Source organism: Gorilla gorilla, chromosome 5 (genome assembly GCF_029281585.2).
Source record: "Gorilla gorilla gorilla isolate KB3781 chromosome 5, NHGRI_mGorGor1-v2.1_pri, whole genome shotgun sequence".
Classification (NCBI taxonomy): Eukaryota; Metazoa; Chordata; class Mammalia; order Primates; family Hominidae; genus Gorilla; species Gorilla gorilla.
Window position 1 is genome coordinate 51,082,009 of NC_073229.2, and position 21,310 is coordinate 51,103,318.

Here is a 21,310-nt window from a genome sequence, read left to right on the forward strand (position 1 = left end):
GCTTTTTTGTGAGCTCAAGCTGATTGTGCTTTTTTTCATCAGGATGCCCACAGTCTTAAATAACAGTTTCATTTGACACTTACTCAAGCTCACATGATTAATAAAACTTGTCCTGATTGCCAACCTCATTCTCTTTCCCCGTTTTCCTTAGGCCTTGGTGCCAACCCGCGAGGTTGGGTGCCTAATGCTATTTGGCAAACTGATGTTACTCAGTATCCACCCTTTTGATGTTTCAAATTTCTCCACGTTATGGTGGACACTTATACAGGCCTGATACATGCTACTCTCCAGACGGGAGAAAAAACTAAAGATACAATTGCTCTTTTGTTTAAATCTATTATGACTTTAAGCTTTCCACACACTATGAAAACTGATAATGGGCCTTGCTATCTTAGTGTTCAATTTGCATATGCATTACAACTTTGGCACATACAACACAAAACTAATATTCCTTATAACTCAACCAGTCAGGCCATTGTTAAACAAGCTCATCACACTCTTAAAATATATCTTAATAAAGAAAAAGGGGGAATATGGGGCTCTTTTCTTGAGAACGGGCCCTGTTGGAGAACAAACCGACAATGATGTTGATGACTTGGAAGACACCTGACATTACCTGGGGACAGCTAAAGAAATTGGATTGCTGGGCGCGGTGGCTCACCCCTGTAATCCCAGCACTTTGGGAGGCTGAGGCAGGCGGATAATGGAGTCAAGAGATTGAGACCATCCTGGCCAACATGGTGAAACTCTGTCTCTACTAAAAATACAAAAAAATTAGCCGGGCCTGGTGGTGTGCACCTGTAATCCCAGCTACTCAGGAGGCTGAGGCAGGAGAATGGTGTGAACCCGGGAGGCGGAGCTTGCAGTGAGCCGAGATTGTGCCACTGCACTCCAGCCTGGGTGACAGAACGAAACTCCATCTCAAAAAAAAAAAAAAAAAAGAAAAGAAAAGAAAATCATTGTCTCATACTTGGAAAAAAAAAGATTTCTGGCCACTTTAATTGCCTTTTTAGGCTCAGCTATTATTATATTAGCAACTGCCGCTACTACAGCTGTTTCTCTGACAGAATCTATTTATACAGCCTCAGCGGTAAGCCACATGGTATGTAATGTAACCCATGAATTTCAAGAACAGGTAAATATTGATAAAACTATTCTGTCTCACCTGAAGGCTCTTGAAGCCACTGTTAAATAGCTGGGGAATCAGCAGCAGGCATTCATTACCCGCCAAAATTTACATTGTGATTGGCAATATAATTCTATCTGTGTCACACCTCTGCCATATAATAGCTCCCAACATGTTTGGGAGAGAGTAAAAGCACATCTATAAGGGGCTTATCACAACCGTTTGTCTTCTCAAATTTCCACTCTTGAGTGTAAATTAAAGAAAAAGCTTGAAGAATAGTCACAGCAACTACTAACAAGTACCCTTCAGCAATTACAAGAAGGTTTTCAATGGTTAAACCTGAACACTTGGTTGTGTGGGTTAAACATACATTGTACTTATCCTTTTCGGCCATTGTACTTATTCTTTTTGTATCTGTTTGCTAGGCATCTGCAGATGACTCTGTACTGCAACCAAACACATCTATGACCAGGGAAGAATGATAGAAGCTTACCTTGCATTGGATGACCAGCAGGCTCTAAGAATTAAAAAAGGAGGAGATGTGAGGGGTCCACGGCAACATATTCAAGCTTATGTACATGGCATTTGAGGTCGGGGCATGGAAAAATACTGAGGCACTGTGTATATGTTATTTGTGCGTGAGAATAAAACTCCTTGACCCCGAAAACAGGACAGGGAGTGGAGTGTGTGGTGTGATAAGGAACGCTGAAAACAGCCTCCTGAGAATGCGGTTTGAGAGCTTTTACACGGCCACAGTTATCTCACAACCCGACCTCAAAAAAGCCATCTAGTAGATGTTTGTTTGTGGTTTAACAAGCCCTTTCAATAAATACTTGGCAGACAGACACAGACGCAGGGATGGGCTCTCTTAGAACTGCCCCCCCCCGCCCCCAACCCGGGCCCCACTCAGCTGGAATTGTCTAAGAACTCATTCTTGGCATTCACTGCAAACTGTAAGCTCTGCATTGAGCCCATGAGTTGGAGGCTGTAGTGCTCAGTGACTGCACCTGTCAATAGTCCTGGCATTGCAGCCTGGGTAACACAGGGGGACCCCATCTCTAAAAATACGGGGGTGGGACTGGAGAAAGCAGCTATCTGATGCAATTTATAGGTCCACAGTTTCAATATACCACCACAAAAGTAAAATAATGACAGATTGGAGTAAGTGATATGAAGGAAATAGTGTGATAGACAGAGATAGCGATAGAGAGTGGGGAGAGATTTAGTTACTTGATAGAGTGGCCTGGAAAGAGCTCCCCAAGGAGGCGACCTGAAGTAGAAGAATGCTCTAGCACTTAGGCAGAGAGAACACTGGTCCGAAAGTCCCGAGGTGGGAAAGACCTCAGCATGTTGTCGGACAATGGTTTTCTTTCTTCTTTTTAATTTTTTATTTATTTGTTTATTTTTTTGAGACAGAGTTTCACACTTGTTGCCCAGGCTGGAATGCAATGGCGTGATCTCGGCTCACCGCAACCTCCGCCTCCCAGGTTCAACCGATTCCCCTGCCTCAGCCTCCTGAGTAGCTGAGATTACTGGCATGCACCACCACACTTGGTTAATTTTGTTTTTTTAGTAGAGACAGGGTTTCTCCATGTTGGTTAGGCTGGTCTTGAACTCCCGACCTCAGGTGATCTGCCCACCTCAGCCTCCCAAAGTGCTGGGATTACAGGCTGAGCCACCGCGCCAGGCCTCTTTCTTTTTATAAAACCACAATTCATGGGGTAAAATAACACATTACATTCTGCAATTCAGAACACACATCTAAAACAAAAATTTTATAAGATAGTCCTTCTATATAAAATACTAAAATGCATTCATATTTTATTTTCTTCCTCCTTTTTTGGGGGGGGGGGGGGCGGATGGCCAGGGTCTTGCTGTGTTGTCCAGGCTGGTGTGCAGTAGTGCCATCATAACTCACTGCAACCTTGAACTCTTGGCCTAAAGCAGTCCTCTTGCGTCAGCCTCCCAAAGTACTGAGATTGCAGGTGTGAGCCACCACACCTGGCCTAGATGTACAGTTCTGTGTGCTTTGATAAGTGTACAGAATTACGTGCATCATCACCATCAAGATATAGAACATTTCCAATTCCCTAAAAGTTCCCTCTGGCTCCTTTGTAGTCAATCTCTCCCCTAACTGGCAGCTCCTACACGCAATGACCATCTCTTTTATCAATTTTTTTTTTTTTTTTTTGAGATGCAATCTCACTCTGTCACCCAGGCTGGAGTGCAGTGGTGTGATCTTGGCTCACTGCAAACTCCGCCTCCCGGGTTCAAGCAATTCTGCCTCAGCCTCCCGAGTAGCTGGGACTACAGGTGCGTGCCACTACGTCCAGCTAATTTTTGTATTTTTTGTAGATGGGGTTTCACCATATTGGCCAGGCTGGTCTCAAATTCCTGACCTTGTGATTCGCCTGCCTCGGCCTCCCAAAGTGCTGGGATTACAGGCGTGAGCCACCACGCCCAGCCACCAATTTTTTAATATAGTTTTTCTCTTGATGTGTCTGTCTAGCAGTTTGTTGATTTTTAATGATCTTTTCAAAGAACCAGCTTTTGGTTTCATTGACCCTTCCCTTCCCCTTCCCGATGGAGTATTGCTGTGTCACCGAGGCTACAGTGCAGTGTCGTGATCACGGCTCACTGCAACCTCCACCTCCCAGGTTCAAGCAATTGTCCTGCCTCAGCTTGCTGAGTAGCTGGGATTACAGGCGCCCGCCACTGCACCTGGCTAATTTTTGTATTTTTAGTAAAGACGGGGTTTCACCATCTTAGCCAGGCTGTCCTCAAACTCCTGACTTCGTGATCCACCCGCCTCGGCCTCTCAAAGTGTTGGGATTACAGGTGTGAGCCATTGTGCCTGGTCTCTCTATTGTTTTTCTGTTCTCCATTTCATTAGTTTCTACTTTATTTCCTTCCTTCTTTGCTTTGGATTTAATTTCCTCTTCTTTTTTCTGGTTTCTTTAAGTGGAATATTTAATTACTGATTTGAAACGTTCCTTGTTTTCTAATTTAATATTTAAATTTTCATTTAAACACTACTTTGGCTGTGTCCCACACATTTTTATACATTGTGTTTTTATTTTTATTCAATTCAAACTATTTTCTCATTTCCCTTGTGACTTCCTCTTTGACCCCTGGGTTATTTGGAAGAGTGCTGTTTAATTTACAAATACTTGGGGGATTTTCTAGGTATCTTTCTGTTATTCATTTCTAATTTAATCCAGTGTGGTCAGAGAACATACTTTTTATGATTTCAATTGTTTTAAACGTGTTGAGACTTGCTGTGTGGACCAGAATATCATTTATCCTGATGAATGCTCCATGTACTCTTGAAAATACTGTGTGTTCTGTTGTTAGATTAAGTGACCTATAAATGTCAATTAGCTCAAATTTGTTGATAATATGTTCAGGTCTTCCATATCCTGAACTGATTTTCTGTCCACTGGTTTTTTTGTTTGTTTGTTTTTTGTTTTTTTTTTTTTGAGATGGAGTCTCACCCTGTTGCCCAGGCTGGAGTGCAATGGCGTGATCTCGGCTCACTGCAACCTCCACCTCCTGAGTTCAAGCAATTCTCCTGCCTCAACCTCCCAAGTAGCTGGGACTATAAACGTACACCACCACAACTAGCTAATTTTTGTATTTTTAGTTGATACGAAGGTTCACCATGTTGGCCAGGCTGGTCTTGAACTCTTGACCTCAGGTGATCTGCCCACCTGCGGCGTGAGCCATTTGAGCCCGGCCCCTAATTTTTAAATTATGTTTTTCTCTCATTTTTCATCTCTTTCTTTTCGCTCTGCTTTCTGGGAGATTTCATCAACTTCATCTTCCAAATTTTCTGGGATAGTTTTCATTTTTGCCACCATATTTTTCTGGTTTTCTTTCTCTTTCTTTCTTTCTTTCTTTTTTTTTTTTTGAGACAGAGTCTCACTCTGTCACCCAGGCTGGAGTGCAATGGTGTGGTCTTGGCTCACTGCAACCTATGCCTCCCAGGTTCAAGCGATTCTACCACCTCAGCCTCCCGAGTAGCTGGGACTACAGGCGCGTGCCGCCACACCTGGCTAATTTTAATTTTTGTATTTTTAGTAGAGACGGGGTTTCACTATGTTGGCCAGGCTGGTCTCAAACTCTTGACTTTGTGATCCACCCGCCTCAGCCTCCCAAAGTGCTGGGATTACAGGCGTGAGCCACTGCACCCAGCCTCTGCCCTCCCCTCCCCTTCCCTCCCCTCCTCTCCTCTCCCTTCCCCTCCCTTCCCCTCCCCTTCCCCTCTTTTTCATTTTTGACAGTCTCGCTCTGTTGCCCAGGCTGGAGTTCAGTGGCACTATCTCGGCTCACTGCAACCTCCGCCTCCTGGGTTCAAGGGATTCTAGTGCCTCGGGCTCCCGGGTAGCTGGGATTACAGGCGCATGCCACCACAACTGGCTAATTTTTGTGTTTTTAGTAGAGACAATGTTTCACCATGTTGGCCAGACTGGTCTCGAACTCCTGACCTCGTGATCTGCCTGTCTCTGTCTCCCAAAATGCTGGGATTACAGGCATGCGCCACCGTGCCCAGCCCATATTTTTCTAGTTATCAAGAGCTCTGTTTTGCCAGGCGCGGTGGCTAACGCCTGTAATCCCAGCACTTTGGGAGGCCGAGGTGGGCAGATTATGAGGTCAGGAGTTCAAGACCAGCCTGGCCAATATGGTGAAACCCATCTCTACTAAAAATACAAAAAATTAGCCGGGCATCATGGTGTGTGCCTGTAGTCCCAGCTACTCGGGAGGCTCAGGCAGGAGAATTGCTTGAACCCGGCAGGCGGAGGTTGCAGTGAGCCAAGATCATGCCACTGCACTCCAGCCTGTGCGACAGAGCGAGACTGCATTTCAAAAAAAAAGGTCCGTTTTATCTAGATTTTTTTATAGTATTTTTTTTCTGATTTCATGGTTATAATTTCCTTTATTAACTTTCTTAAAGATATAAATAATAGATTTTTGGTAAGTTTTCTTCCTTTTGTTTAGTCTCTATTTTCTCCAAGTTATTCTTTTATTTTAGTTTTGCTTAATCGCCATATTTCAAGTTAGAGGTCTTTCTGTCATTTCTGGTAATCTTCCTCTGCTTATATTTAAGAACGGGGCACTAAAAAGCTGATGAGCAGGGCCGGGCATGGTGGCTCAAGCCTGTAATCCCAGCACTTTGGGAGGCCAAGGTGGATGGATCACTTGAGGTCAAGAGTTTGCGATCAGCCTGTCCAAGATGGTGAAACCCTGTTTCTACTAAAAATACAAAAATTAGCTGGGCGTGGTGGCATGCACCTGTAATTCCAGCTACTTGGGAGGGTGAGGCAGGGAATTACTTGAACCCGGGAGGCGGAGCTTGCAGTGAGCCAAGATCCTGTAACTGCACTCCAGCCTGGGCGACAGAGCGAGACTCTGTCTCAAAAATAAATAAATAAAGACATAAATAAATAAATAAAATAAAAATCCAAAAATTAGCCAGATGTGGTGTCGGGTGCCTGTAATCCCAGCTACTCTGGAGGCTGAGGCAGGAGAATGGCTTGAACCCAGGAGGCAGAGGTGGCAGTGAGCTGAGATCACGCCACTGCACTCCAGCCTGGCTGAAAAGCAAGACTCCATCTCAAAAAATAAATAAATAATAAAATAAAGTAAAATAGAAAGCTGATGAGTAGCTTTGTTCATCTTGCATGGGGCTTGGTGACTTTAATGTGATTTTCTTAGCTTGGGTTCCCCCCAAGAGACCCTAAGACATGGATTTGAGTAGAGTGCTCAGTGGAAACACAGGTGGGGAGTAGCAATGTGAGACAGGGAAGCTAAGGCAGCCATGATGCTAACTATGACTGGGAGTGAGTGAGGCTTAATCCTGCAGAGGACCTTTGGGAAGAATGTAAAACGTATACCTCAGAGTTATTGCACGCAAGGGCAAGGGAGCTGGGGTATTTATAAATCAAATTCTGGCAGTCGTTGGGTGTGAGAGCTGCTCCTGGGGTGGTTAATTCCCTGCTACTTCTGCCTGCCTTGTTCCTGGGCAGAGTAACCTTCCCTGGCTTTGAAGAGACACTTCAAGCAACGTGCCACAGTCACTGGCAGTTGGAAGTCAGCAGAAGTACATTAAAGTGGGACTGCCCAGGGGGCATGGATGGGTCAGTGACGTGTGCTACAGTGACCTAGCTGGGCTGTTACTTGGGAATTCCCATCAGTATTTTTAGGTCTTTTTTTCTTTCTTGTCCCTGTCACGTGTCCTGGACAATCTCTTGTCTGGTGGGTTTCTGTCGGGATGAGGCCCAGACATGTGACCTAGTTGAGCAGTTCCAGCCATGCCCTAGCCATTCGAACTCTCCAACCTGAGGCTCTAGGCGTGTAAGTTAAGAAACCGTCATGGGCCTTTCATCCCCAGCAGACATCACATGGATCAGAGGCAAGCTGCGCCCTTGAGGAATTCTGACCCTGCATTGTGCAAAACATACAATGGTTGCTTTTTTAGGAAATAGTTCTGGGGCAGTTTGTTACATGGCAATAGATAACCCAAGTAAACCAGAAAAGAAGCTTTGCATTACTGATGTTTGAGGGATTTCCTCTACACGTCAGGAAGACCTGGCAACATTTAGACTTGAACAGAGAAGGTAGCTAAAAGTATATGTTGGTCTGGAAGAAAATATGCATTTTAGAATTTAAAAAAATCTTTAGAAAGTATTAACTTTAGACTTTTTTTTCTTTACCCACAATTCCATTCTTTATTTTATTTTATTTTTTATTTTTTTGAGACAGTCTCACTATGTGGTCCAGGCTGGAGTGCAGTGGTGGGATCTTGGCTCACTGCAATCTCCAGCTCCTGGGTTCAAGTGATTCTTCTGCCTCAGACTCCCGAGTAGCTGGGATTACAGGTGCCCACCATCAAACCCAGCTGATTTTTGTATTTTTAGTACAGACGGGGTTTCATCATGTTGGCCAAGCTGGTCTCGAACTCTTTTTTGTTTGTTTGTTTGTTTGTTTGTTTTGAGACAGTCTCGCTCTCACCCAGGCTGGAGTGCAGTGGCGCGATCTCGGCTCACTGCAAGCTCCACCTCCCGGGTTCACGCCATTCTCCTGCCTCAGCCTCCTGAGTAGCTGGGACTACAGGCGCCCGCCACCACGCCCAGCTAACTTTTTGTGTGTATTTTTAGTAGAGACAGGGTTTCACCATGTTAGCCAGGATGGTCTCGATCTCCTGACATCGTGATCTGCCCACCTCGGCCTCCTAAAGTGCTGGGATTACAGGCATGAGCCACTGCGCCCGGCCTCGAACTCTTGACCACAGGTGATCCACCCGCCTCAGCCTCCCAAAGTGCTGGGATTACAGGCGTGAGCCACTGTGCCTGGCCCATAGTTCTGTTCTTTAAAAGCCCAAGTTTATTTATTTACTTATTTATTATAAATCACAAACCATGATGCCATAAAAGCCCAAGTTTAAAGACAAGAGTGGAAATGCCCTCAACAGCACCTCCAGGTCGGGTGGCTTTTTTATCCATCTCAGGGGCTCAAGCAATCTGCCCGCCTCAGCCTCCCAAAGTGCTAGGATTACAAGCATAAGCCACTGCACGTGGCCAGTAAACTCATTTTATATATGTATGTATGTACATATGTATGTATTTATTTATTTTCTTGAGGCAAAGTCTCACCCTGTTGCCCAGGCTAGAGTGCAGTGGCATGACCTCAGCTCACTGCAACCTCCACCTCCTGGGTTCAAGCGATTCTCATGCCTCAGCCTCCCAAGTAACTGGGATTACAGGCATGTGCCACTGTTCCCAGACCGAACTGAGGGTCGGGCTGCTATTTCTTTCGGCCCAACAGTGAGATGCAGATGAACTGGGGAGGAAGAGAATTTTTATTTCTGTAACCGGTTATGGGGAGAAGGCCTGGATATTATTTCCAGACCAACTCAAAATTACAGTTTTTCAGAGCTTATATACCTTCTAAGCTATATGTCTATGTGTACATGTGCATTCATCTAAAGACATAAGTGATTAACTTCTTTTAATCTATATCTAAGGTCCAAGTCCTGAAGACCTTCCTCTGGAGCCTCAGTGAATTTACTTATCTAAATGGGTCCAGGTGCTGGGGTGATTACCCTTATCTTGTCTCCTGCTAAATCATGGAGGTTTGGGGAGTTCCTTCAGACCCACAGTAAAACTTGTTTAATCCTAAATGGGTCCCATTAAGGATTCCTTCATTATTTTGTCATGCTTTAAGTTCCAGGAAAGGCCTAGGCAAAACTCTTGGTGGGCTTTTGTTACATCCAGACTTTGTATAAAAAATTTAAGGCTGGGCGCGGTGGCTCACGCCTGTAATCCCAGCACTTTGGGAGGCCGAGGCAGGCCGATCATGAGGTCAGGAGATCGAGACCATTCTGGCTAACATGGGGAACCCCCGTCTCTACTAAAAATACAAAAAATTAGCCGGGCATGGTGGCGGGCGCCTGTAGTCCCAGCTACTCGGGAGGCTGAGGCAGGAGAATACTGGGAGTGGTGGCATGCGCCTGTAGTTCCAGCTACTCTGGAGGTCAAGATGGGAGTCCAGGGCGGTTGAGGCTGCAGTGAGCCAAGATCGTGCCACTACAACCCACCCTGGGCAACGGAGCGAGACCTTGTCTCAAAAAATTAAAATAAAATAAAAACTCCCACAAGGAAGAAAGTAGTCATCTTTATAGAGTCCTCTCCATGTAGTGCTAGCACAATCTCTCAAGAGGCACCCAATGTAGAGAAACGACGGTGAGGTTAGCAGTACCAAGGAGCAGGGTTTGAATCCCGGTTCTTTTTTTTTTTTTTTTTTAGTATTTATTGATCATTCTTGGGTGTTTCTCAGAGAGGGGGATGTGGCAGGGTCATAGGATAATAGTGGAGAGATGGTCAGCAGATAAACACGTGAACAAAGGTCTCTGGTTTTCCTAGGCAGAAGTCCCTGCGGCCTTCGGCAGTGTTTGTGTCCCTGGGTATTTGAGATTAGGGAGTGGTGATGACTCTGAAGCATGCTGCCTTCAAGCATCTGTTTAACAAAGCACATCTTGCACCGCCCTTAATCCATTTAACCCTGAGTTGACACAGCACATGTTTCAGAGAGCACGGGGTTGGGGGTAAGGTTATAGATTAACAGCATCCCAAGGCAGGAGAATTTTTCTTAGTACAGAACAAAATGGTGTCTCCTATGTCTACTTCTTTCTATGCAGACACAGTAACAATCTGATCTCTCTTTCTTTTCCCCACATTTCCCCCTTTTCTTTTCGACAAAACCGCCATCGTCATCATGGCCCGTTCTCGATGGTTGCTGTCTCTTCGGAGCTGTTGGGTACACTTCCCAGATGGGGCGGCCTGGCAGAGGCGCTCCTCACCTCCCAGACGGGGCGGCCGAATCCCGGCTCTTTCATGTTTTAGCTGTTGGGCTTTGGGGAAGTTATTCTACCTCTTTCAGCCTGTGCACCCTGTTTCATCATTAAAAAATGAGAATGATGCCAAGTGCAGTGGCTCATGCCTGTAATCCCAAGGCTTGGGGAAGCGGAGACAAGAGAATTGCTTGAGGCCAGGAGTTTGAGACCAGCCTGGGCAACATAATGAGATCCCAATCTCTGCAAAAAAATTTAAAAATTATCTGTGCATGGTAGCACACGCCTGCGGTTCCAGCTACTCAGGAGGCTGAGGTGGGAGGATCTCTTGAGCCCAGGAATTTGAGGCTGCAGTGATTGCTCCACTGCGCTCTAGCCCGGGTGACAGAATGAGACCCTGTCTAAAAAAAAAAAAAAAAAAAGTGAAAATGATAATACCTACTATATATGAAGGATTGCTTTAAGAAGAAATGAGATAATGTACACAAAAGTACATCACATATCGCTTAGCATGTGGCTGAGACTCAAAAAAAATCCTGGCTTTGTTTTCCTGCATTGGGAGTTTATTGTTGTCAAAGTGATGGTTCCAAGAAGTCAAAGGAGAGCCAGAGCACTGGACAGCTCAGCAGCAGTTGGTTTGGGTCACGAAATGCCTCTCTTCCCTCCCTGTTGCCACTGACTTAGATCCTGGAGAGGTAAGATTTTAAAAATAGCAGCCTATTATCTTATATTTTTGGTAATCCTTGTAACCTGGTTCCCTATCTTAATGAAAAAAACCAATGGTTCTGGCTTTATTACCTAAAGAAAGGAATGACAGTATGATACCAATTATAAATAAATGGGTCAAATTTTTGGCTTTAGAGTTTCAAAGACTTATGGCATTAAAAAAAAAAAAAGAAAGAAAAAATGGACCAGGCGCAGTGGCTCACGCCTGTAATCCTAGCACTTTGGGAGGCTGACGCGGGTGGATCACTTGCAGTCAGGAGTTCGAGACCATCCTGGCCAACATGGTGAAACCCCGTCTCTACTAAAAATACAAAAATTAGCCAGGTGTTGTGGCACGTGCCTGGAATCCCAGCTACTTGGGAGACTGAGGCATGAGAATCCCTTGAACCCGGGAGGCAGAGGTTGCAATGAGCTCACTGCACTCCAGCCTGGGCGACAGAGCAAGACTCAGTCTCAAAAAAAAAAAAAGAAAAGAAAAGAAAAAAAGGAAAATGAAGAGTTCCTTTTCTCAACACTCTCATCAATACATGCATGCACACACACTCTTGCATGCAGCCATGAATTCTCATGTGTGCACACACACATTCAAAGGACTAGATAAAAATTCTCCAGACTTTGCAATAGGGAAGTCAGGTGGAAGCAGGGAGCTAGAATGGATAATGTATGAAGAAACTATTAATGTGTTTTTTCCTTTTATACTCTTCTCTTTTGCCTTCAGCAAGTAAATGACCTCTTTCTTATTTGGTTGTGGCATCAAACTGCTTGTGAGGAGATTAAGATTGTTTCAGAAGAAATATAAAGAGAAGGAAATGATAATATGCATCTACTGAAATTCAAAATAGGATTTTGCAGCAAGACAATGGACTTGAAAACTGGACTATGAGAAAGAAATCGTTTTCTGCATTCTCTTAGCTCCCATTTAACATAATCAAGAGCCATATCTAGAATCAAGTTTCTACCAAAGGAGGAGGTAATTTAATCTCTCATCTTTGATTTTCTATATTTCCATAATGAGGATAATAACACCTACCTCAACAGATTGTTTCCAAAGGGAACCCTTGTCTTTTGAAGTGGCAATTAGAGCCAGGAAGCCAAAGATAAGATATGAAAAGAATAAAAGAGAAGCCTACCACTTCTTATCTTGGGGTTTCAACAAGACGAAGGCAGGGAGATGAGAGTCAAGGAGATGCCTTGGAATTGGGGGAATGGCTTCAGAAACATCCAGAAAACAGAAGAGATCACTGAAGCTGCTACAAAATTTTGCCCATTGTAGATAAGTGGGCAAATCAGGATGCACTGGCAGGGAGACAGGGTCTGTTTTGCTTTACCAGCCCTTTTCCAGTGATGGGTATTGAATTGAGAGCCATGGGCCTGCCATGGGGCCTGGGGGTAGGAAGAGGGTGACCTGGCAGCAGAGGCATGTGGTTTGCATAACTTGGTTAGGAGCTGAATGGGAGACATGGTAGAGATTCAGGGGTCCCACTGGGCTACCGAGAGCCACAGGGAGGTTGAGTCAGCCAGAAAGCATCAATGAGATCAGATCCAGCCAAGAGATCCACGAGAAACTCTAAATGTTGACTTTAGCCAAAGGCCCCCAGGATGAATGTGACCAAGTACATACTGATTCATAAACCGGAGGAGCTGGAGGACACTCTGAGAACCCAAGGACCCTTGCTGTCCTCCTATACCTGTCCCCAGGAGATTGCTTAAGCCACTCTATTTATTTTCATGCTCATGGGTTTGTGAGTTGCCTGTGGTTTGTCTAATTAGGCTGGGCTTGACAGGGCTTGGTAGGACTCCTTTAGTCCTGGTCCAGTGTCTATTCTGGGCCACAGCTGAAGGGGCAATAGATATCTGGAATTTGCCTTTCTCTTGTCAGATCACAGGAGTGCAAGAGGCCAAGCCAAACTACAAAAGCACATTTAAAGCATCTGCTTGCATCATGTCCTCTGACATTCTGTTGGCACAAGCAAGTCACACAGCAAAGGGGATGGATGTACACTTAAATAATAAGGAGGAAGCAAAGAATTGGGAATAACAGTCCAGACCACCACAGGGCCCTACCTACCCCCAAGAAGTAATATCCTCAGATTGATCTGGGAAATCCAAGAGCAGATGATGTTTCCCATGTGCCAAGAATATCAGTGGAGTATCACACAGAGGGCCCCAAAAGCCAGCGCGCCAAGGATGATGGAGCAGGATGAAGAGAACCTGGGTCCTAGATAATATCGTTAAGGGGCTTACTGGCTGCTGACCTCCAGACATTTTTGAAATATGAAACAATTAAATGTCTTTATTAACTGACATTATTAGCTGAGTTTTCTGTTGCTTTCATCTGAATGCATCCTCACTGTTGCAGGACTCTATTTTTATTTTTATTTATTTATTTATTTTTGAGATGGAGTTTCACTCTTGTCGCCCAGGCTGGAGTGCAATGGTGCCATCTTGGCTCACTGCAACCTCCACCTCCCGAGTTCAAGTGATTCTCCCACCTTAGCCTCCCCAGTAGCTGGGACTACAGGCATGTGCCACTACGCCAGGCTAATTTTGTATTTTTAGTGGTGACAGGTTTTACCATGTTGGCCAGGCTAGTCCTGACCTCAGGTGATCTGCCCACCTCGGCCTCCCAAAGTGCTGGGATTACAGGCTTGAGCCACCACGCCCAGCCTTGTTGCAGGACTCTTATTAACCGTATTTGTCCATGAGACCCAGAGACATAAAGGCGGGAGGTTGGGTTTTTTGTTTTGTTGTTGTTTTTTCAGGCAGCCCCCTGAACGAAAATGGGTTCAGAGAGACTCCCTGGAGGTTGTGTTTGATCTCAGACTTTGTCTCCAGAGCACATGCTTTTACCCACCATTGCGGTATCCTACCTTCCAAGCTTGCGTGAGGCTGAAGTGTCTTATGTACTTGTAGTTTATTCAAAGGATAAAGTGGTAAAATGCCCTCATAGTGAAAAAGTGAAAGGTCTGTGCATGGCAGTAAAAAAGTGCCAATGTGACCTTGGTCTGGCCGGTAGCTGGTCAACTCAGGGAAGAGTCAGCTCCCAGAGGCCCCTACTCAGTTGTAAGGCTTGTCTTGGGATTGCCCCAGCTTTACTCAGAGAGGAATGTTGTAGTGATGGTGACTCCATCCAACAATTTAGTCAAACCTGCTTGCTTGAATCAGGCCCTCTCAAGTACCTCCTTCCTTCATTACTCTATTCTCCTTTGAGATACTGGGACGGAAATTTAGCAAATAGCTGGTCTAAGCCATTAGCTCTCAGATCCACTCTATAGATTAAGATATCTGGATCACATGGAAATATTTGTCTAAGTTGATACCAGGGACAGACCCAACCATGGTCTGCCCCCCAGGAGGTGCTCAGTCAGGGTTTACTAATAAACAAACAAACCATCATCTAGTATTAAGGACTGATGATTGTCACTAGGATCCAGGGATAACTTGACTTAAAGTTCTATTTGCCAGAATATTCAGGGTTATTGACATTCAAGGGAACTGACTGACACTAGCCAAAGTCACACGAGACTGATAGGTAAGCTAGAATACCTGGGACATTGGTTTTTCCAGTGAGTAGTGAATTCTTGTTCCTCTGCCTAAGGCACTTCCTGGTACTAAGGTGCAGATGCAGACTAAACAAGATGATTACCCAACATGAGCCAGAGGGTCAGAACCTGGTGAGGGAAGTTTCTCCAGGGCCCTGCAGAAGCCACTGAGCTATCCGTGCCTTGGGTGGATTTAGGAATTTTGAAAGTGTGACTTAGGCCGGGTGTGGTGGCTGACACCTGTAATCCCAGCACTTTGGGAGGCCGAGGCGGGTAGATCACGAGGTCAGGAAATCGAGACCATCCTGGCTAACATGGTGAAACCCTGTCTCTACTAAAAACACAAAAAATTAGCTGGGCGTGGTGGTGGGCGCCTATAGTCCCAGCTACTCAGGAGGCTGAGGCAGGAGAATGGCACGAACACGGGAGGCGGAGCTTGCAGTGAGCCAAGATCGCACCACTACACTCCAGCCTGGGGGACAGAGTGAGACTCCGTCTCAAAAAAACAAAACAAAACAAAAAACAAAAACAAAAAAACAAAACAAAAAAACTGGAAAATCTAGTCCTGCCCAAGCTCCTCTCTCTGTCTTTGAGGGGAGCCAATCTCCAGAAATCTCTGCTGTCTTCCCCATTACCCTGCATGGCTGCTGGCTCCCAGGTGACCATCCCAGAATCTCCAAGTGTTCAGGGCCACCTCTGCTGCATCTGCCAGAACTCCCAAGCTTCACTGACCTCCTATGATGATGGGGCCCCTGGTGCTGACACAGCTCGGCCTCTTTATGAGAGGCTCCTGCACAGAGGGACCAGGACTGCACTGACACCTCCTTGCCTAGTGCTCTGCTTCCACAGCTGGGCTGTAGCCCTTCTTTCTTCCGGTCTTCTCCTTTGTTCTGAAGCAGGAGGCCTTCCCAGGGCACTCCAGTTTGCCGTGTTTCTTTCACTCATTCCGCCAAACATATTTATTGGTGGCCAATTTTGTGACATCAATGTGCTAAGCACTGGGGTAGTGGTGAACAAAAGTTAGGTCCCTGTCCATGTAGCCTAGGGTCCAGCTGAGAATACCAACATTTAATGAGACATCACAATGAAATGTGCTGAGAGTCATGGAACAGAGACACCTAATCTAGTGGAGAGACAGCAAAGCCCTTTCTAACAATGTGAAGTTTATGATGAGAACTGGAGAATGAGTAGCAATTAGCCCCGTAAAAGAATGGGGGCGAAGAGGCTTACTGTTTTATACAAATTGCTTCCAATAGCAGAAAAATGCTTCATGAGATAATTACCTAGATACAGAGTTATAACCAACATTAAAAACAAAACAAGCGGCCAGGCGTGGTGGCTCACGTCTGTAATCCCAGCACTTTAGGAGGCCGATGTGGGCAGATCACGAGGTCAGGAATTCGAGACCAGCCTGGGGAAGCCAACATGGAGAAACCTTGTCTCTACTAAAAATACAAAAATTAACCGGGTGTGGTGGTGGGCGTCTGTAATCCCAGCTACTCAAGAGGCTGAGGCAGGAGAATCGCTTGAACCTGGGAGGCAGAGGTTGCAGTGAGCCGAGATTGTGCCACTGCACTCCAGCCTGGGCAACAGAGCAAGACTCCGTCTCAAAAACATAAAAAAAAGAAAGAAAAGAAAACTAAAAACAAACAAGCAAAGAAAAAAAAAAATGCCTTTCAAAAAGAGAGTATACTTTCAAACTATTTTATAAGACTTAATATAACCCAGTCTGGTAGCAGTGGCTCATGCCTGTAACCCCAGCATTTTGGGAAGCCAAGGCGGGTGGATCTCTTGAGGCCAGGAGTTCGAGACCAGCCTGGCCAACATGGCAAAACCCCATGTCTACTAAAAATTTAAAAACATTTTTTTTAAAAATTAGGCGACCATGGTGGCACATGCCTGTAATCCCAGCTATTCGGGATGCTGAGACACAAGAATAGCTTGAACCTGGGAGGTGGAGGTTGCAATGAGCTGAGATTGTGCCACTGCACTCCAGCTTGGGTGACAGAGCGAGACTCTTATCTCAAAAAAAAAATTAATATAACCTCTATAACAATATTAGACAAAGACAGTGAAAGAAAGGAAAGCTATAGGCTAATCTCACTGACAAACATACCTGGAAAAATCCTAAATAAAAGTTTTGCAAATCAAACCAAGCCGTGTGTGTGAGCATGTGTGTGTATTTGTGTACAATGCTAACTTGACAATGAAAAATAAAAAATCCATAAATAATGACTTATTTCACTTAGCATAATGTTTTTGAGGTTCCTCACAGTTGTAGCATATAATGTATCACTACCGCATTCCTTTTTTTTCTTTCCTTGAGACAGGGTCTTACCATTGCCCAGGCTGGAGTGTAGTGGTGTGATCATGTTTCACTGTAGTCTCCACCTCCTGGGCTCAAGTGATACTCCAACCTCTTGTCTTCCGAGTAGCTGGGACCACAGGCACGAGTCACCATGTCCGGCTAATTTTTTTTTTTTTTTTTGAGGAAGCAATTTATTTAATTTTATCAGAATCCAGGACATAACAAGAAAAACACCGAAAAACCACATGGAGACAGAAGACGAGACACAACTCCTCCCCCACCGCCTCCGTGCTCTAGAGTGGGGACAAAGTGGGGGTGAGACAGCTGGGGGGAGACCTGAACCTCAGTCCAGCCCTACAGGCTCCAGGCCTGCAGGGAAGGAGGGTAACGGGGAGGCAGGGCCCAGCCCCCCAGTGTGGGGAAACAGCTGGGGGAAGGCCCCCCTCAAAAGGCTCCACCTCCTCACCAGCACTCCTGCCCAGGGACAGGGAGCCCACAGCAGCAAGGGGACCCCGGGGCCATGGCCACATTCATGACTGAGAAGCAGCTGAGTGGAGGCAGGAGACACACGATTATCTGGGCAGAATCAGTTGGGGCAGGGGCCTGGGAGGGCCCCATGGGCCAAACCCTGAGGTTACAGGAGGGGGCCCAAAGCGGGGCTAGTGAGTGAGGTCCTGAGTGAGTGGGTCAGTGGCTGGGCCTCTTTCTCCAGCTGCCTGTAGCCCCTCCAATACTGCTGCCAGAGGGGCCCGCCTCCAGGGAAATGGGATAAGAAAGCAGCCTGCCCCTGCTGCAGACAGAGCCAGGTGGCTGAGGCCAGGAAGGAAGGCCCAGCCAGGCCTTGCCACCTGCCCCTAGAGGCCTGTGGGAAAAGGACAGGTCAGGAAGGGTGGGGACAGGGGCTCGACCGGCTCAGATCCAAGATGGTGCCACGCTTGCTTGCTGAGTCCCCCATGAGCTGGGGTACTGCACTGGGGCCAGCAACTAGTTAGACAGGAGGCAGCAGCTTCTCAAGAAATTCCTTCACAGCTGCCATCTCCTGAGGACAGGAGCTGTGCATGACACCCAGGTATGTCTTCAACTGGACCCTGGCAGGTGTGACAACAGACCGGAGCTTCTCAGCCATCAGGGCCCCACACCGTATGGGCACCATGGGGTCCAGCTCCCCATGGCACTGGAGGATGGCCAGGTCCTTGGCACTGCCATTAGCTGCCTGGGGGAAGGCCCGGTGCAGAGGCGGCCAGCAGCTCAACGCCACGATGCCAGCCAGAGGGTGGGGGCAGGTGAGGGCCGTGTAGAGGGACAGAGCCCCGCCCTGTGAAAAGCCTCCCAGGATGATTTGATTGGCAGGGATCCCGTTCTTCATTTCATGCTCAATCAAGGCCTTGATGTTCTCTGCTGCCTTCTTGATGCCAGCCTCATCCTCTGGGGCTTCTGGACTCAGCCCCATCAGGTCAAACCAGGAGGGCATCACCATCTTCATGTTGAGGGTCACAGGGATCCTAGGTGCATGGGAACAGATGTACTTGACGTGAGGGAGCCGAATGGTGGAGAGGGCGTCAGCCCAGCTGTGCCCTGTGTCTCCAAGTCCATGTAAAAAAATAACCACGGCCGTTTCCCGCTCAGCTCCAGACACAGTGGCAGCATCGTTGAGCAGGGGCACAGACATGGTGTTACCACACATACACCACACTGCTCCATGGCAGGGGCCTCCACTCCCTGGGACTTCTGAGGCCACTTGGGTGATTCTCCTCTTTCTCCCGCAGACACACACTCTTCCCCCTTGGCCGCCCCCGCCGGAACACTAATTTTTTAATTTTTTTATTTTTAGTGGACATGGGGTCTCCCTATGTTACTTACCTAGCCTGGTCTCAAACTCCTAGGCTCCAGGGATCCTCTTGCCTCAGCCTCCCAAAGTGCTGGGATTACCATGCTCAGCCCATCACTTCCTGTGTTCCTTTCATTTATTTTTTTCTTTGAGACAGAGTCTTACTCTGTCACCCAGGCTAGAGTGCAGTGGTATGGTCATGGCTCACTGCAACCTCGAACTCCCAGGCTCAAGTGATCCTCCCATCTCAACCTCCCTAGTAGCTGGCATTCCTTTTTATGGCTGAATAATACTCCATTGTCTGTACAGATCACAATTTATTTATCCATTCATCAGTTAGTGGGCATTTGGACTGTTTTCACCTTTTGGCTATTATAAATAATGTAGCTATAAACATTTGTATACAAGTTTCTGTGTGGATATATATCTTCATTTTTCTTGGGTATATACCTGGGAGTGGAATTGCTGGATCATCTCATAGATAAACAAAGCCAGACACTAGCTAAAGTGGTAAGGACAGGACAGGCACAGAGGCTCACGCCTGTAATCCCAGCACTTTGGGAGGCCGAGGCGGGCGGATCACTTGAGGCAAGGAAATCGAGACCAGCCTGACCAACATGGTGAAACCCCATCTCTACTAAAATACAAAAATTAGCTGGGCATGGTGGTGCACACCTGTAATCCCAGCTACTCAGGAGGCTGAGGCAGGAGAATCGCCTGAACTCGGGAGGCAGATTTTGCAGTAAACCAAGATTGTGCCATTGCACTCCAGCCTGGGCCACATAGCAAGTCTCCGTCTCAAAATAATAAATAAATAAATAAATAAAGTGGTAAGAACAGATTTTAATCAGTGACATATTATTGCAATAGGGAAAAGAGTCTAGCTTGAACTGAACTCAACTTTGATTTGTAGAGATAACTGGGCATTTTAAAGCAAGAACGAAAGAACAGAGGGTGAGTGGGGACTCAGTGACGTCAGAGAAGTGACAGATTACAAAAAGTGGGAAGGGGGTTGGTCTGTGTTAAGCCCACCTGGCCTTGTTAGCTGGGGCTTATCATTAGACTCCTACACTCTCACAGCAGCTGGGAAACAGGGGCCTTACCTTCAGATGTGGGCTGGAACAAACAGTACATTCTTCTGGCAGCCTTGAGTTCTCTCAGTCAGACACTTTAAAGGGCATTAGGGTCATCCTAGAGATGTGGCCTTGAACTGTTAGAAACTATGTTAGTGTTCATGAAGGTCTTTATCAAGTCGGATGCGGTAGCTCACGCCTATAATCCCAGCACTTTGGGAGGCCGAGATGGGAGGGTCACCTGCTGTCAGGAGTTCGAGACCAGCCTGGCCAACATAGTGAAACCCCGTCTCTACTAAAAGTACAAAAATTAGCCAGGCATGGTGGCAGGTGCCTGTAATCCCAGCTACTCAGGAGGCTGATGCAGCCGAATCACCTGAACCCAGGAGGTGGAGGTTGCAGTCAGCCAAGATCGCACCACTGCACTCCAGACTGGGTGACACAGCAAGACTCCATCTCAAGAAAAAAAAAAAAAAAAAGTCCTTATCATCCAAGATTGAGGCCTAGCTGGGATAGGGTTCAGAGGAAACTGGCGTGCATTTGGTCAGGAGAGAATCTTTGTTCATATGGCAAATCTGTGTTTAACTCTAAAAAATCCTGGTTATCTGGCCAGGTGTGGTGGCTCATGCCTGTAATCCTAGCACTTTAGGAGGCGAGGTGGGCGGGTCACTTGAGGTCAGGAGTTCGAAACCAGCCTGGCCAACATGGTGAAACCCCATCTCTACTAAAAATACAAAAAAGACTAGCTGGGCTTGGGGGCAGGCGCCTGTAATCCCAGCTACTCAGGAGGCTGAGGCAGGAGAATTGCTTGAACCCGAGAGGTGGAGCTTGCAGTGAGCTAAGAACGGGCCATTGCACTGCAGCCTGGGGGCAACAAGAGTGAAACTCTGTCACAAAAAAAGAAAAAAAAATCCTGGTTGTCTTTTTTACCTTTTTTTTTTTTTTTTTTTTGAGACGGAGTCTTGCTGTGCTGCCTAGGCTGGAGTGCAGTGGCGCGATCTTGGCTCACTGCAACCTCCGCCTCCCTGGTTCATGCCATTCTCCTTCCTCAGCCTCCCAAGTAGCTGGGACTACAGGCGCCTGCCAACACACCCCGCTAATTTTTTGTATTTTTAGTAGAGATGGGGTTTCACTGTGTTAGCTAGGATGGTCTCGATCTCCTGACCTCGTGATCTGCCCGCCTCAGCCTCCCAAAGTGCTGGGATTACAGGTGTGAGCCACCGTGCCCAGCCCCTGGTTATCTTTTTGTACCTTTTGAAATATATGTAAATATACTGGTTTTGCAAACATTAAATTAATAATAAAAGCCATGCCATAGCAGACTACATCATATATAGGTATATAACCAAGAAAGAATT

General features: G+C 46.4%; 1 protein-coding gene across 1 annotated transcript; it reads right to left on the reverse strand.

The window, feature by feature from the left end:
- Positions 1-17,321: 17,321 nt before the first annotated feature.
- On the reverse strand, positions 17,322-18,774 carry LOC101152998 (acyl-protein thioesterase 2-like). Its single transcript, XM_055390173.2, has one exon. It carries the CDS (start codon positions 18,733-18,735, stop codon positions 18,040-18,042), a length of 696 nt encoding a protein of 231 aa, XP_055246148.1. The 5' UTR covers positions 18,736-18,774; the 3' UTR covers positions 17,322-18,039.
- Between the last annotated feature and the right edge of the window lie 2,536 nt (positions 18,775-21,310).

Coding starts and splice junctions, on each gene's coding strand:
- LOC101152998 (XM_055390173.2), bottom strand. CDS start 18,735: ATGTGTGGTAACACCATGTCTGTGCCCCTGCTCAACGATGCTGCCACT.